This window comes from Gopherus flavomarginatus, chromosome 3 (assembly GCF_025201925.1).
Source record: "Gopherus flavomarginatus isolate rGopFla2 chromosome 3, rGopFla2.mat.asm, whole genome shotgun sequence".
Classification (NCBI taxonomy): Eukaryota; Metazoa; Chordata; order Testudines; family Testudinidae; genus Gopherus; species Gopherus flavomarginatus.
This window is the reverse complement of record NC_066619.1, coordinates 157,270,052-157,288,390: the sequence shown is the minus strand read 5'-3', so window position 1 is coordinate 157,288,390 and position 18,339 is coordinate 157,270,052. Positions and strand designations below refer to the sequence as shown.

The window sequence follows — 18,339 nt, the reverse complement described above, 5'->3', positions numbered from 1 at the left end:
GCAGTCTGGCTGTCCTTCTTCTCATGAAGGGCAGAAATAGCCTCACTCCACTCAACTCAGCACAGCTCACACTGGTCACATTATTGGACTCTCCATGCACTCCAGCAACTATATGAACACCTATGCAATTTCTGCCCCATGGACTTCTCTGGAGTAACTAGGATCTCCATGAATTCTCTCTTCCTGGGTGGTATTTAGTCTCAGTTGCCCTCATCTGATACAGATGCAGGAGAGAGAGGCTGTCTTAGCCTTATATGGTGGCACAGGAGTTTCAGGTCTCTCTTGAGGGGACCCTGCAGGACTGCCGTGCAGAAGGTCTTCTGGGAGGATGCTGGTGTTCTTGTGGCAAATTTGCATCCTACACTCTAGACAATGGGTGGTCCAGTGCTGAGGAAGCTGAAAGAGACAGTCCAAAATTAGTTGCAGTCCCTGCCTTCAGGGTGGATAAAAATATATAATTTTTTATTTAAAAACTCTGATTTTTTATTTAAATTCAATATAGGTTTATTTTTTTAAAAAAACTATTTAAAATTAAATGTGAAACTATGGCAATCTGTGTTAAGGCCTAAATTTGCTATGTTCCATTAAAATAATTCACGTTAATTTTAAAAATAAATTACATAAAATTTAAATTTAAAATTTGCTGCCAAATTTTAAAGAAAGCCAAATCTCTGAAGTGGTGGAAGCCACTGGTTAAGCAACTGGAACCAGAGTTTATTGAAGTGCTAAACCAGCCATTGACAGCAGTCGTCTCTTCTTTAGGTGCAGAGAGAATATTTTCTCCTTTTCAATTTATTCAACTAGTTCGGTTCAATGACTAGTAGATTCAAAGTTAAGAAAGCAGTAGAGAGTTGCAAAAGCAAGAAGGCTTGTTTTCCTCTTCCAGTCTATGAATAAAAACTAGGTGTAAGAGGATGAGGTCTACTAATTCTAAAATCTTGAAGGGCACCAGGAACAATCAGTTCAATTCACTAACTACAGATAATACATGTTTTTTTTTATAGTAATTCAGTTAGTTTTAAATGCAAAACATGTTTTGATACATTTTTATATGATTTTTCTCCTTAGGTACAAAATATTTAAGATTGTTTCATTTAACTAGTGAAAAAAATTCAAAATATTAGCTTTTTGCATTTTAATTGATTTTAAAGTTTTATCCAACTAGAGCTTGACACAAGCAACAAGTAGAAGAGTTAATCCTCATCAAGAATAGCACCAGTCACCATTTTCTAACATAAATGTAAAAATTAAGAATATGAATAAATGCATGTTAAGCTACATAATTGCTTAAATAAACGTGTATAGATATAGTATATCCTCCTGATTAGCAAAAAGAAACACCAAATTTAGCACAAAAGCTATATTTAGTTGTAAATCAACATGTTTTAATGGTTACCAACCAATGAGACTCAATCTTTCTTTAGGGAAATAGCTGCAAAGTACAACTGCAAAACAATGTTAAAATCAATTAACATAATGATTAAAATTAGTTATTTCAATCACTTTGTTTTAAATTGATCCACCTTTCCCACATTCCTTCTTAGGGCCCTCTCATAGACTTTAAGGTCAGAAGGGACCATTATGATCATCTAGTCTGACCTCCTGCATTGTGCATCTCACCCATTCACTCCTGTAACAAACCCCTAACCTATTTCTGAGTTATTGAAGTCCTCAAATTGTGGTTTGAAGACCTCAAGCTGCAGAGAATCCTCCAGCAAGTGACCCATGCCCCATGCTGCAGAGTAAGGCGAAAAACCTCCAGGACCTCTGCCAATCTGCCCTGGAGGAAAATTCCTTCCCGACCCCAAATATGGTGATCAGTTAAACCCTCTGTTTTACTTGTTCTTTCAGCACTACTGCTCTTGGGGGTCCATAAGGAGATGGGTTTCATTCTTCTAGGGCTTTGTCCTAAGTATGAGAAAAATATTATTAATCTATCTGAACAGCATGGACCCTGTACCAGACCCATGGAGCTTGTTGGGAGCTGTGGACCCTTCAACCTGAGCTCTAGTGCCATGTGGTATCACAGAGAGCGTAAACTTCTTTTCACACCTCTGTCCTGGAAAAGCCAGGGGAGAATTCAGAGGGGCAGGGTAGTGGGTTGGCCTAATAGCTGAACTAGCATATGATTGAAGTGGGTGCTGATTTTCAAAAACTTCAAACAGCACATGGAACAAGTGACATCTTTCTGCCTGTTAGTAAAACCTGATTCAAGTGGCTGTGCACAGCAATACTAAACTGGGGTCTTTACAGACATCCACTGTGTTCTCTGATGCAGTACATACTGTGATTCTAACTTACAGTCTGGCCTCTTCTGCATTGGAGAGGTTGCCAGGCCTCCTTCATTCACTGTGACTTTCATAGAAATAATGGACTCTCATACCCATAATCCTGGAAGTAGCTGCACTACTCATTTTTCTTCCGCACATGGCCCCTCTCCACCAGTGCAATTTCATGCAGAATTCCCTTTGTTGTTTCTTGCAACAACTTCCACTTCATGTTGGTGTCCTCTCCTGTGCCCACCCACCACAATCATCCTCATCCACAGTTCCTCCTATTGCCTGTCCCGGTCTTCTAAAGATTGTTCATGTAGCACCACCAGTAAGGTACAGGTCCCACTTGCTCATGAACTTTCAGAAATGACATTGATCTCTGTGCTGAAAATAATCTGCTGCAAGCATGTTCCTTCTTTCTCTTCCAATGCCCTGACACTGACATCTCACTTCTGACCTGGATGTTGCCACTGCACCTTCTGCTTGGGAGTGGTAAGAGTAGTCAGGATGAAAAAGCCCACTTCAGAACCCTTCTGCCTGATTTTGGCACCATGTGGTAACAAGCATATGACATCACCTCTCTACCCACTGTCTAGCTGGCTCTGAAAGACATTTCTCAAGGTGCCTAGGGAGCGAGAAGCTTCCATTTTGAAGCATAAAGGCAGAGCTGAAGCAACCATCTCCTAGGCCTGGCTATGACTGTTCTCTGTCTTAAATGGTGACACCTCAGCCCCCGCTCACAACTTTCCAGTCCCTCCTGACCACTTATCTGAAAGGAAAAATACAAGCTGGTGCCAAGCTCAGACTGGCAGCTGGACTCTGCCAAAAGGTTTTGTCTAAGGTCCTTTAGAGAAAAAACTGCTCCTCCCTTGAAAATAAATTGACAAAGTGGTACAAGGGACGGGGGGGAAAGGGGGACAGCTCAGCACTATGGGAAATGGTAGCATTCTCCTTCTGCATTCTGTGAGCAAAGTCATCGGTGGCTCTGGTCCCTAGGGAATTCCTTCCTTTCCACAGCCAAAGAAGGGGTGAAAATAATCTGGAAATACAGCCAGGCACCTGGCAGCAGCAGCCCAGAGGGTAGGTGAGTGTTGTGCAGATTGTTACCTCTATCAAATGGCTACTCAGTGCACTGGACAGCAGGCTGGGAACTTGCTGTTTTATTCAACAGCATCATAACAGAGTGGGGAGGGAAAACTCCCACCCACAAAACAAGAAGCAAAGGAGGGATGGAGGATGGCTCAAGCCCGTAATACTCTGGAGAACCTAGTTAACCCTATCATGACCACTTTACTCCAGTTACAAATCCACCTTGAGTCAGGGGAGCTGTCTGCTGGCAGTGGGGGCTGATGTGTGGTGGTAGAGAGAAGTGAGGATGAGGAGGAGATAGGAGGAAGGGATGGAATCTTTGAGGCTAAGGAGCAGGGATAGGGTGAGGGCATGGAGAAATGTTTGGCTTAGTTCAGCAACTTGTTGGTCATTTTTCCAGTCTCTGGAGGGAAGAGGGGGATTCTCATGTACCTCTTGAGCACCAAATGTCCCAGGGCTATCAACAGCCCCAATGGCAGGGCACTCCTGTTCCTCCTTTCCTTTCCATCACTTTAGAATCTCTAGGGCCAGCATACATTTGCATAGCTCAAGGTTGCCCCTTGACGTGGGTGGAGTGTGTTCAGAATGTTGTGCAGACGGACTTCCCTCAGAGTTGCCTCTGCTGCTCTCTAGGGATCCTTTGTGCCTGAGAATTAAGGCAATGGATTTGGTCTGTGTATGCTAGGAATAGAGGGCTTTTTCCCTTTAACTTTCCCCCATCCCCATCAGATCCCACGTGCAGGTAATGCAGCACAGAGGGAGAACTCACTCACCATTCTGTGCCTGGTGGATAAAGCTCAGCAGTCAGGGAACAGGGGCACATGAATGCGTTCAATCTCATTACCCCAGCCAACTGGACTTACTAGGGTACCCAGAGGGAAAAGAGTTTACTTTTTTGTCTCCAGCACTGTGTTGGGTATTGAGAAAGTCCTTGTACAGGCCAGAGCTGCAACAGATGAAGGTGGTGATAGACTGTATAAGTCAATTGTTTGCTGCTGACATTGGTGCACAGGGACCGACCTGCTTCCCACCATTTAAAGTCCACTTTTATTAGTTCACTGTTCAGTTTGGCAGCCAGCACTCACTTTCGGGCTTTCAGAAATGTCATATATTAAGCTTTAACATGTCCCCATTTCCTAACATCTACCTGGCTCCAGTATGCAAATACAGCTAGGTAATATATTCCCTAGAAATTTGTACCTTAGACCACTGAGCAGGGCAATGCTGAGGGACTTAGTAAGTCTGGCCCTGGATCTTAACTTGATCACTGCTGATGCAAACGTCTGTTTATTCAGCATCACATAGTAATAGTTACTGTAGTGAAGAATATGGACCAAATTCAGTCCAGGCGCCAGACAGGGAACTCTGCTGAATTCTTGCTTGGCTCGATGAATTTTATGTGCTTCTGGGAGAAATCTCTGTTCTTGCTTTTTTCAAAATGGTAACATGAATTCATTCACAAACTATACAGCATATTGCCACGCAGAACATCTTAAGTACTGCCTTGGCTTCCTCCTCACAGAGCAAGGTGTATCAGATGCCTTCCACGGCACAATTCCCCCCCACACTCCTGCCAAGAGCCTTCCTCAGGTCCTGAGTAGAGCTGGGCAAAATTTTTGTGCGAAATCTTTTTTCCCTGAAGAATGTGGTTTTAGGTGGACATGAATTAGAGTCAATTACTTGAAGTGGGGGAAATTCGTAAATGTCAAAACAGTTCATTTCAGCCTTTTCAAAGTGAACCGTGCCGGTTTGCCATTTTGGAAAGACATTTGGTTTGGGGATTTCTTGCTATTGTATTATTTTTTAAATCATTTTTTAAAGCCTCAAAAGCAACAAAAAAAATGTTTCTGCTGATACCAAAGGAAACTTTTTTTTGGACCTACACCCAAACTTCATATTCTGTATTCGGACATCCCTTCCCTGAGATCCATACAAGGAAAGGGACTAGCAGGGGGAAGGGCTATGCATCATCTCCTACAGATTGTACTGATCCCTCTTCTGGGCAGCATGGGTTCCTCATCTTGGAGTGACCCTCTCTGCCTGAAGCTACATTAACTTTAGTGCAAAGAGGACCCCTTCCAAGTTAAGAAACCTCCCTAGAGAGGGATTCTGGGCACAGCTCTTAGCAGGGAGAAGCCCTCACGTCCCGGCCCTCCAACAGAGCCAAACGCTCCAGGAGTGGAAATGGAGGTGGTGTGAAGGCATTGGGTCCATATGGACAGCCTTCCTGTGCCCCTAACAATTTTATTCATGATACATTTTGTGGGGTTTAGAATTCTTGTTTAAACATTTTTTAATAATCTCGTAAAACCCCACCTGTAATCCCATGTGTGCTCCGGATTAACGGAACCATGGGATCAACAACAGCAGTCATCCAGTAAAAAGGCACTGAACTCTGTGGAATTTAACTGCACTAGAAAGAACCTCACAGTAAGGTAAAATACTGCTAGAGAAGCATTGGTTTAATTGTACCCTGGAGAAAAAAGAAGCCTGGTATTGCTTCCTCAGCAAAATTTCACCTGACTGCACTGAAATCTGATAAATTCTCCACTTCCCACAGAGGGAATAGCAAAGGATTTAATGAGAAACACATTTGAACTGGACCTATAACTGTGAGATTACATGTTTGCTAATCTCTCTGTGGGATATAAAGAGATCCCTTCTTCTGTGTGCTGGGGGGCATCTAGTCTAGTGGAATTAACCACATTGACAAGTGAATTAAAAGTAAAATTTCTTCGGACACCTTCTGATATTCCAATAGAACAGTTTATACGGTTTGCAAAATAACAAAGTGGATATCGTGATGATAGTGGGTCCAATCTTACAACCCTTGTTCATGGGAGTAGTCCCACTGATCTGGAGCTTCTTCACAGCCCAGGATAACCCCTATTAAAACCATTAGATAGAGTTCCCTTGATGATGAGTCATGTCGAAGTTCCTATGGGCTGCAGGGTCAGAGCCTTTATTTCAGTGGACTGCACACGTGAGTAATGTAATTCATGTGCATAAATGTTTGCAGGATCATAGCCTAACATGAGCTCTCTAGTACAGGGATAAAAGTTGTCCTTTCTGCTATAAATAGGTTTCCCCTATAAATCAAGCTCCCTTAAATGGAATCCAAGAGTTGGCAACAATCCAATGGATTGATGAAGGGATGGAAATTTCACTGTGAGTAGAAACAGGCAAAACAGTCCATCTTCATTTGTTTCAAAATCGATGTTTTGTTTTGTTCCACAAGGGGTGGTCAGTTTGTTCAGACTCAAAATCTTCTTAAGCAAAAGAGATGCCAGTCTGCCAGTGAAACAGCATGGTTTATCTTAGAATGTGAGCTCCCTGGAGCAGGAACTGTCTTTGTGTGGAGTGGGGGTGGAGGGGATTGGTATCACGGTGCCCTCAGCCCTGATTGAGGTTCTTATAGTCATAGAAATCATAATTATGTCCATTGGATTACTCACATGGGTAAAGTTATGCACATGAGTGCTTGCAGGATTGGAGACCTAGTTGGTGGCCTTTCTTGTGGCTATCTCTGAAAGAATTCTAAATGTGTTCTTTTGCCAGGGACACAGAGATGTGTTTATTCTGGTAGCTGCTGTTACTAAAATGTGACACTAAAGTTAAAGCTGGATTTTGGATTTGTTATGAGGGGCAATACATAGATAAAAGAGAAGAATGTTCTTTGTTGTACAGGCTGGGCTATCTGCAAAGATTCTTCCCTAAATGTAATTTTTTAAATTTGTGTTTTGTGATGGAAGACAATTACATTTCATAGCAAATCCTGACTATATTTTGTTTGTTATTATTCTGCCCGTAAAGACAGTTCTATTTATTGACAGCAGACATAACTATCCATGTACTGTATGTGTAGACCCCATGGGTAATGAGGATTAGGAAGGTGTTGTATTATATATGTCTTCTGCAAATGTGTTCATTCAATTAGTTAATTTAGGTAGCCCTATGCTTCACTGAACATTAGTTATATGTAATTGTGTATGGCTGGTAAACTGGAGATAAGAAGTGCAATTTGAATTTTTTAATTTTAGTTTGGCTTTAGCATTTGAAATTAATGAGCATGGGCCTGCATAAACACATCTCCGTGATTCTGCTTTAACTTTGCTGTTGCTAATTAAGTCAAAATAAGTGTACAAGATAAGTGATTGGGTTCTTTTGTCATCATGTAAAATATGTGGAGCTTGTAGTACAAAAGGAGCATGTATGCTCATTTTGCCTCACTCTTTATTGTCAACAATATTATCTCCTGCCAAACCCTTTAATAGAAACGTGTAGTAGCTAATTTAGCAACATCCATTCTTCATATTCAATAAAAACCTTGTAGGATAGTTGATAGAAGAAAAGAGAAATTACACAACTATGTTTTAAAATTAAACACAGTTATACTTTATTATGGCATCACCATCTCTTGTGGTATGTATAGTGTATGCATGTAGGCAAAATCTCTTTATTCCCATTATTAAAAATAAAGACACTACATAGTATGCTTATATTTAAACTGTATTAAATGAAATGTTTGGGAGAAGGCCTTGACCTCACTCAAAACAATGATGGATGAAAAGCCAAGCTTTTAATGGAAATAATATTTTGTATGATTTTTGGTAAAATATTTGAAAGTAGCACATGGCTTCGTTATTATTGATATGCAACTAAAATATGTTAGTACAGGTAATATGAGAGCTTTCGTTCTACTAATGCAAGCCATTGTAAAGTCTATTAAGGCTTAATTGGTGATCAGTTTCAACCCTAGTATTTTTTGTACATACACAATGCAGCTAGATCTGTGTGTATGTCCAAAATTCTTTTATATGCATAATTAGTTACTAGAAAAATATAAATGAATAATTATTGACATTTAAAATCTACACCACTCTACCATAACTAGAAAAAATACTTTCAAAGGTTCAAGTAGCTATAGTATTGTTTATTGCCACATTGCCATACTTAAGATCAAATAAAACATTTTTCAGTGTGAAGTGTATATTAATCAATTAAATAAATAAATTGCATAAATCATATGAGTTAAAACATTTGCAGAACTATGTTCCATTTGGAGTGATAATGAGCCAAATGATCAGTTGGACTAAATCAACGTGGCTCCATTGAAGTCCCTGGGAAAGAGGCTGATTTACACCAGTTTAGGATCCAACCCAAAGGATCTAATTCTGCTTTTAGTTACACCCGTGCACCCCATTTGGCCCACTGGTTGGATGTCAACAGCAACTCACACGTTCTTCGAATAGGACTGATTCCTGTAGCACATGACCCGCCTTTAAATCCACAGCCCATCGTTTTGTTACAAAAGGCAGATGCACTCACAGGAATCATTTACCTTTGGAGTAGGAGTCTCAGGAGAGGGTTTTACTTGCTGAGTATAATGATGACAGCATTTGATAATAGGCTATGACATTGATGGCTGTTATCTGATACACCTATGGAATGGCTCTTGCCTCCCTTTCTTTCCCCTGAAAAGCAGCTCCATCCCTGTGGACCTATAATAGCAGGAATGCCACAGGGTCATGACAGAGGTATTTTAAACACAGACTTCGAAATGATAGTTTGATGGACAGAATAAGACTTATTCTTCCAGCTGTTCAAGAAAGAGTAGGAGTGGGGGACTGGAATCAGGGTCATTTATAAATGAAGCATTCCCCTCCAAAAACTTAAAATGCATTATCTCCCTTGGATAAAAGAAAATCCTTCCCAAATAAAAAAGAAAGAAAGGATTCAACATCATGGCACAAATTATAATGTACAGATTGGTTTTTTGTTTTTTTTTAAAAAAGAGTTGACTTCTAAGAGGAGAGGAATCAAACTTAAAAAAAAAAAGACAGACTTGGATATATGAGTTTGAGAAACAGTCAGAAGTAAAAAGTGCAGCAAAAAGAGAAGATTCAGGAAAAAAAATCCTTGTCAATTATAACTTGACTCTGACCAATTTTCTCATATGAAAATGATTGTGAAAAATGTAATTCGTTAAAACAGTGAAAGTAAGAAAATATGTTCAATGTAGAGGTACCTTTTTGTTGCTTCCGACAACCAAAAAAACCAAAAGTTCATAAAATAGTTTATCAACACCAAAAGTGTATTCTTTGGAAAGCAAAAAAATAAACTGACCCATCAGACATTGTTTCAAAATGTACAGTCCTGTCTCAATGCTTTGGAGAGTAGGAAAGTGAGAATGCTATTTAAGGCAAAAAAAAAAAAGGCCTTTATGTTCATTTGACCTGAACCACTGCTTTCCTCCCTAGGGCTGGATGAAGAATTCCAGTTCAGTTAACACTCTTGACTATCAAAAAGCAATTTGGCTGAGGTCAAACTGAAACAAATGGGTATTTCCCTGTCTGACCTCCTAATGCAGCTAAGTGCGATCAAGGTCCTATCTGCTATTGTAAGCCAAGGACTCACACATGCACGCATCAGCTCCTGAGAAAAGTGTTCCTCTCTAGCCATCAGTTTAACGGCTATCCAAAGCGAAACTTCAGCCTGTATTTAACAGCGTTGGGGCTCTTCCGAGGCACGGACAATGAAACCTTTGGTTTTGCTGGGGTGGAGACAGGTGACTTTTTCTTTTCAGGAACAGTGACAGTGAAAGACAGTTCTGGCTGCTCAGACTGTTTGAACCTTGGAAGGAAATGGGTGGAGATGTGCTGGGGTTTCACCCGGGGACTGCAGCCTCTTTTGGCTTTACCCCTCTTGTTCAAAGCCACATACCATTCTCTCCCAGTCTTTTCGGTCCTGTAAACTGCCGAGGCATACGTGTTATAGCTGTTTTCTTGAAATCTCTCCCTGAACTTGCAGTCTTCTGTAAATTTGGCCTAGGAAAAGAAACAAATAGAAGTCTATTGAAATGTTTTTGTTTTACCTGGTAAGAAAGGAGAGCCAACACTGTCAATAATAGCTGCCTATAATTTAGGCTCCTCAGTTCTGATATTATTGCCTAGTTGAGTGACCTGATTTTCAAAAGTGAAATGCACCCAACAACTCTGGCTGATGCTGCTTGGGTGCTCAGCACTTTTGAAAATCAGGCCATTTACTTGTCTAAATATAGGTTTAGGAGATTAACTTGAGGCACTCATTGTTAAAAATCTTGGCTGGAGGTATCTATCATCAGCCTCAGGAGTAACCTTCCCAGTCTGCTTCTCTGCTATCCTCCACCAAAAGGAAAATTGCCTCCTGGTCTCCTTTGCAGCAGCTCCTTCAATGAATTTTAGTTTTTGCTCTTTAGTGTGTCTAATTTCCTGCCCTCAAAAAATTGCTTTCTGCTGTATCACTGCTTAATAATCCAGAATGACAATTTGCATGCAGATTTTCATTGCTTCACTGCACATAGTCTTGATCACATTGTTGTTTTAACTTTGGGTGTTTTGTTGTCTCTTGATAACCTTTAAAAATGCCCTTCAGTCAAAGAGCATATTTCCTTACAGAGTAGTTGCATTTGTTGCACATCAGTTCCCGGCGGAAAGTCTTCCATGGACTTCATGGCCCAGGGATCAAGCCCCAGACTGTCAGAGTAAATCTGAACATCCCATTGAAAAACTAACCCTGTGCAATCCAAGATTAAGGTGCACAGATGGCTCTGAATCCACACAGACACATAGTTCCCGTTGCCTAGTGGCAGGATTGGGTTGCATCTGTAAGGTGCCAGATACCTTTATACAATGCCAGATACCGCTAAATAAAAGGTAATTATAATTAATAACAAGATAACGATGTATGGAAAATGTTACGCTTCTGTGGAAATTAATCTGTTGTAGTGTATAATTCTAATACTACTGCATTGAAGAGCCAGTCTCAGAGTGCCTCAGCTCACTTCTCGCGTTGTTGATGTAAAGGTAGGTTTTGTTCCTTTCCAGAAAATAAACATATAAAAAAAATTGTAGGAGCTTAATATTTTGCCAGAGGCACTAAGGACTAAATCCTCAAAAGTATTTAGGCTCCTCACTCCCACTGAAATCAATGAGAGTTAGGCACCTAAATAATCCTGGCTTTCATTGACTTCAGTAGGCTTTGACTCAGCCCCTAGGATTGGCAGTTGTCCCAGCAGAGTTTCTCTCTTGGGCTGAGATCCTGCAAAGATTTATGCATGTCCTTAATTTTACTCACTGGGAATAGTCCCTTATGGGTGCATCTGGCCAAGGCATAAAAGTTAAGCACGTGCTTCTTTGCAGACTCGGGGCCTTCTAGAGCTGGGCAGAGATTTTCAAAGCAGATGGGAGGATTCAATCACCAACTCACATTAAGTTGAGCGGCTAAATCCCCTAGTAAACTTTGAAAATATCAACCCTAGTCTCAACAATTTTTCATGAGAACACTGAAACAAGTCCTTTTTTGTGTGTGTGAACAGAGTGCAGGAATAAGGCCAGTCAGTTGATCAGCTATAAAAAGTGAGATGTAGACGTTTTGCCATGGTCAGACATCAGGGCAGCTGTGAAATGTAAGCTAAGCAAATCTCCGCCTAGACGAAATCACAGAATATCATAGTGCATTTTTCCTAATGGAAGGGCTGGATATTGAGATGAACCTATAAATACAAAAAGATAGAATAGGGCCTTAAAAATCTGAAAGGTGTGTGCATGAAGATTATTAATATTCTTAAGAAGCAGCCCTCAAGGAATTTGCCACTTCTGGAATCTGATGATGAGAGTGTTAACTGGTGTCCTGAGATCATCTAAAATTGTTTCTAAGTGCATCAAAGTTTGATTTCAAAGTAGATTATTCAAATATATTTATTTTAAAAGGGATGCTGGGCTTTTTAACTTAAAAGTCTGATGCAGTGGAAAGCAAAAAGAAACAGTGTTTTATAATCAATTAGAAAATGGGCAGACTTGCTTGATATCACATTATTAAACCCATATTTTGTTTAAAGGAGTTGAATTCTAGAATTCAAATGGCAATGTCCTTGACCTCTATTGCATCTTCTCCATAACAACTTCACTTTAATCTCCTTTAGCTCTTTCCTTGAAAGAAGAAAGAATTATTTTAATTATGCATTTTTGCTTTCTCTGCCTTTTGTTATCCAACATGATGTGCCATACATAAATGAATATTACTCTTCCAGAAATAAAGGCTTGAGCTAAATTCCTAGCCGCTGTCTAAAACACTGAATCCTGGGACCTTTACTTACATGAATTATGTGTTGCCCTGAGAAGGATACAGCATTGAGATGGAAAAGAAACAAATCCCCAAAGAGGAGGGGTTGTCCCCTGAAGATTTCTTTGTGGAGGTTGCTGTCTTTGCATGGATCTCTCCCAACCAAGACAGGAGAGAAGAGGGACAGAGGTCCTTGTGTTGGTGAGTTCCAGAGGATACCAGTGGGAAATCCAAGTAAAACTCAGTGCATTCTGGGGCAGCACCAACTGCTGTGAAGAATCACTTCTACTTTTGGTATCCCTGGATGCGGATTTTTGGGTGCATCCACCAGCAAGGGAAGCCAGGCAGCATGGGTCCATTCCAAGACACCTGGAACCACTGTGGAGGCATGAGACCTCCACATTGCTAGTTTCTAGGGGGAGACAAACTGCATTCACCTGAGAGGCCCAGATTATCCATTGTCATGGTAAAATTGGTGGGCTAGGAGTGGTGTCTCAGAGGAGGAAATTTCTGCACTTTCCCACTTTGCATATTCAGAAGGTGGAGCATGCCCTGCACCCCACAGAAAAGATCCTGTGGCCCATGAATGCTGCTGGCAGGGTCCAGGGATCCATGCAGGAAGGCAAAGATATCTGTGCAGAGGTCTTGATCCAGATCGCCATCAACAGCTGCCACTGGGACTTCCAGCGATGGGGACTTAGAAAAGATAGCACTGCCTGGGGCTATCATCCTCACCAGCATTTCTCCACAGGGCTGGAGTAAGGGACAATATTCTCCCATGCTCAGCATGCCCAGCATTGTCCTAACCACTCCCCCACAGCCTCTATTCACCCAGCCTACCCAGTCTCCATCCTCAGCCCTCCATATCCATGAATCATCCTCCCAGGGTTGGGAAAAGGCAAGCAGAGACACCTGAGTAATACTGGCCATACTGTCTAGCCCTCTTTCTTCCTCAGATCAAATCCAAGTTGAAACCATAGAGGCCCAGTGCAGACAAAACACTGATGGTAATCACGGGACTGCAGTCCCAAGTCCTTACTTACCAGTGCTTTTAATTAGTATTATTAATAAACCAGTATTTTATTTATTGCCCTCAGAGTGTTTGGGTATTGGGAGACATTTTCCTGGGTTGTATTATCACCTGGTTATTTCTTTTTTTGGACATCAACTTAGTTCTGGCCTACTAGCACAATCCAAATTTTGTTACAGCTTTACTATTTCCTAGCAAGGGAGATCAAGGCTGGAGACATACATTACTGGGATTTCTAATGCTATCCTAACTTGAGCGATGAACCCCAAGAGAGAATAAGAGGTGGCTATATTCAGTACACCAGACATGTGTTCTGAAGGTCAGAGTCTTTCTTTCTTTCTTTTTTTTCTTTCTCTACTATAAGTCTGGTCATACAGACTAGGACAAAGGAATTAAAAGTATTGATGCAATCTTGTATGAGGGCACTGAAGCAGGTCCTCTGTTTCCGGCCAGGATCTGAAGAAACTAAAAGAACAAGCCCTTTGTGTTTTAGGACATTACATTTGCTCAGCTGCCTTTGCAATCAGTGATGACAGAACCCTTAGAACCTGAGGTTGAAATACAGAGGCCTCTACCTGGATTTTAATTTTCTTTTTATGAGTTGTTGCGAATATTTGGTGGATGCTTATTATTTACTAATACACACACACACACACACACACACACACACACAGGTGTGCAAGTTAAGCTTAAAATAGCTTTGTTAACTGGGAAGTTTAATAAATATATTAGCGTATGTGTCAGCATGGCTAAAAGATTGTGGTCTCGAAAAGAAACCCAACATTTACAATGCTGTACAGTATTAGGGGTAGGCAGCACAGCTAGAAGTTTTGTCCTTTGTCTGAATAATTAATCTGAATAATTCAATCTGTCCTTTGGATATTTGTTCAGTTGGAAATTAAAGATCTCGGGGATCTGGGGGGTTTTGGAATCTCATCGGCCATTCCTTTGGAATTTCTTTGGGACTCCCAAGTCAACTGGGATTCCCAGATAACACCTGGCCATCTTTTGGAAAAATGGGAATTCTTTTCTGTGAAACGTCTCAAACAAATGTCATGTGACATTTTTCACCGAAACCTTCTGATTTTGTTGATGGCACAGCTAAAAAACATGTTTCCATTCCAATCAAATGGTGTCAAAACAATTTTTTTTCACTTTTTCATTCAAAATGAATGATTTGTTTGATTTTTTAATTTTGTTTTGTTTTGTTTAAATTTTCCCTCCTTTCTTTCCTCTATTTTCCCTAGCACTCTCTCCCCCTTTGGGAAATGTCCCTTTGATTTCAATGGGGCAGAGTGATGCTGAGTGCTTTTAAAAGTCCCACTCTCCATGTCCAATATGGCAGGAGAACATACAAACAAACATATACTAAAATATTTCCAATCTGATTATCTTTCCTCTGATAAAAACATCGGGGGGCAGATACAGCATTTGAATTGTTTGTCAGCTGCCCAGTGATTTCCAATGTAACATCACATGTCAATAGAGAGATTCAAAGTGGAGTCCATATTGTTGAACTGATTTTTGAAATCTGAATACAAAAGCATTTGTGACACTGAAAAGCATTGATGGGACTGCAGTTCAGCAAAGCAGGGAGCTGAAATACCAAGGAGGCAGGAGGAAAATGTCAGGCTTCCTAATTTTTTTGGTGCTCCTGGAAGTTGTTCCGTCAACAGCTTTGCTGCTGACATACTGTCCACATCACAAGCACAAGCTTAACCCAAACTGCCATCTATCTAGGTATTTATATGGCCCACATCACAAGGGCAGATCCTCAATGGAGCTATGACCATTTACATCAGCTGAGGTCCTGACCCATGATATCTAAGCACCTTCCAAATATTAATAAATGTATGCTCACAATACCATTCTGAGCTAGGGAGTTGTTATTATTCCCATTTTACAGATGAAGAAACCAATGCACAAAGAATGTAAGTGACTTGCCCAAACACAGGAGACAGGAACTGAATCCAAGCCTCCAGCATCCCAATCCAGTACCTTAAACACAAGACCATCCTTTTTCTCCTATATGTCTCAAGCACGGGTTGGAGTTCAGTCTCTCTCCATTTAATCTTCTCTTCTGAGATGCTAACAAGGGTGCCAACTACTGCCAATTGTGCTGGCTTTTTCTTTTTAATATATAATAATGCTTGCCTCCTAAGAACTGGTCTGTGACCACCAATGCATTTCAGAAAGGCTTTTGAATGGAAATGACTTTTAGATCACTACCTAATATGTCAGGTTTCACAAGCTGAAGTTTAGATTCTAAGTAGTTTCCATAAATAAATGTATGGGAATACAATGATTTATCTCATCAGCAAAGAATAACAAAAATGTTGCTGAGGACGGGCTTTATCCAAGTAGATTTTCTTACAACTTTAAATCAGGTCAGAAAAAGGAAAACTCAATTTTCTGAAAAATGTTGATGTTGATTTTCGTTTTGCAGCGTTCGCTAGCCACTGGTTTTTCTTTTTTTTATTATCATTATTTTTCATGATTTTGCCCCGCCCCAATTCTCTTTTTCAAAAACTGAAATTTAAAAAATAAAACATTTTGCATTTTTAAAACCAGAAGTTTTCAATTTTGAAAAGCAATATTTAACTAAAACACTTTCCATCTAAAAAACCGCAACCAACTCTATTCAACTCTACATATCATTTGGTCACTGAATGTTGGCACGTGTTCGGAAACTGCTCCATAGGAAATACAAATAGAACTATAAGGACAAATCCTAAAGTCAATTACATTTTAAAATGAAATTCAATAGGAGATTTGCCTGAGTGAGGACTGAAGCACTCAGCCCATAATTATTAATTTAGAACAAGTCTTAACAAAGGAAAATTACCTTAAACCCTGTAGGAAAATATTTCTGCATTTATGCTAATACAAAATCTTCTCTTGAAATCAAGACCAAACCAGAGCTCAGCCATTTAATGATAATAATGTTTAAACATATAACTGAGGCCTTAGAAATTAGAAAGAACCCATCTGTGCACGGAACTGATAATTGCTAGTTTTAATATTATTTCTGAATCCAGTTTCCTTAAAAATGAACCACTTTATAATTTAATTAAGTTGCCATCCAAAGAAAGAGGGCTAATTTAAAGCACTAAGCTCAGATAAGAGAAAACAGGTCCCAGAGAATTGGTTTAGAAGGATCCCAAATAATTGTAGGAATTACTTTTATCTACAGTTCACTCAAAGTCATCAGAATGACTTTTATATCAAAGAGGTGCAGTGAGTGACAGGCGCAGGATTCGCTTTGTACTGTTTAAAACTCATTAGGCCATGAAATAACTTTATCCTGCCAAGACAGGAAAGAACAACAGATGCTGTTTTTGCATTATCTGCATTATTTAGCCCAGCAATCTTTAGACATTTGGGTCAAGTTTCTACAAATTTGTTGCTTTCATCTGAGTGAGGAATCATGTGTCCTAACCTTTCAGTCTGACCTATCTAATTGGTGTCCATTTATAACACTGTGGGGGTTTGTTCAGTGACAATTAACCATATGCTGACAAGAGTTTAATTTAATTTCTGCTAATGCTGGGACATAAATCAAAACTTAAAACGGAATAATGAAGGTATTGGATGCCACTAAAAAGAACAGATTCTTAAGCATAATCTAGCCAGTGGTTACTTGACTGTCCTGAGATTTATATAAAGGTGTTATTTTCCACATCCTCTTAACATTGAAGCTGCAGTTAAGGAAAACCTATTATGGTAATTGTAGGTGCCTTCCTTTATCTTTCTTTTCTGAAGACTTTTCTTTTTACAAAGCACCTGTGTTTTACTTAAAGCAAAAGGCCATCCCCCTTAAAGAGAGGAATAGTTGTATTTAGCATATTTTTCCTAGGGCATGCTGAATTTTCCTGTTGCATGATGATTAAATAAAAGGAGAGAATAATCATGTTTATGCTTGCTAGGTGCTAGCCATCCTATCTTATAAATAACAAAACAAAAACAAAAAACAGGGCTTGATTTCTGCCTCATGATGGAGTGTGACATGCATGCAATTGGTATTCCCCTGGAGACAACTGCGCTCAACCAAGGGTTTGCCCCACCTTGTGAGGCCAAGCAGTGATACCATTGCCATCTACTAGGGGAGGACCAGCTTTAAATTCTGAACCCTGGATTAGCAGAACTCCTGGGTATTCTGGCTCTGGGCAGACCCCAGCTGGCCTGACACACTTTAGTCACTCTTATTCATGTTAAGTAATACCTGGCTCTATAGTCTTGTCGAAATCAATACATCTCCCCATGCAGTAAAGGACTTCTCAGTGGGAGTAATGGTGGCAGAACAGGGGAGAAGGATGCTCCAGGGATTATGGCACTAACGAAGGACTTCGGAGACCTGGGTCTAAGTCACTCCTCTGCCACAGACTTCCTGTGCAGCCTTGAACAAGACATTTAGCCTCCTTGTGCTTCCGCTTCCTATCTATAAAATGGGGATAATCACACTTCACAGGGATAGTGGGAGAATAAATACATTAACGATGGTGAGGTGCTCAAGCACTACTGTGAGGAGAACCATATAAATACCTATGATATACTGTAGTCCTTTGTAAAATGCAATGGCAAGCTCTAGGCACGGCTGCACTCTGTTGCAATTGTCTGCAGGAGCCCAGTGGTGAATCAGCCCCCAGCATTCAGTTATTAATCTTACTGCCTTTTCATTCAGTTCAGAGAACACACTGATGAAGAGTCAGATACAAAACCTATGTTTCACTTGATATCCCCATCAGGCTTAAATGAAGAAGCTCTGCTACTGTGAGCCCCACCTTGTTACCTTGCTAGAAACCAGTGGATCTGGTCTTCTTACGGCAGACGTGTCAGACTCATTTC

At 40.4% G+C, this 18,339-nt stretch overlaps 1 protein-coding gene across 2 annotated transcripts in view; it reads right to left on the bottom strand.

Moving 5' to 3' along the window:
- Positions 1-310: 310 nt before the first annotated feature.
- Positions 311-18,339, bottom strand: part of FGF5 (fibroblast growth factor 5) — a 38,156-nt gene continuing 20,127 nt past the window's right edge. The window contains exons 3-4 of one of the 2 annotated variants that reach the window (XM_050945225.1): positions 10,086-10,189; positions 311-396 (exon numbers count right to left, since the gene is read on the bottom strand). In XM_050945225.1, the coding sequence (XP_050801182.1) occupies positions 366-396; positions 10,086-10,189 (135 nt within the window). In that variant the 3' untranslated portion in view covers positions 311-365. Of the gene's footprint in view, positions 397-9,653; positions 10,190-18,339 lie in introns of those variants that run through there. The other variant, XM_050945224.1, reaches the window with a different exon arrangement.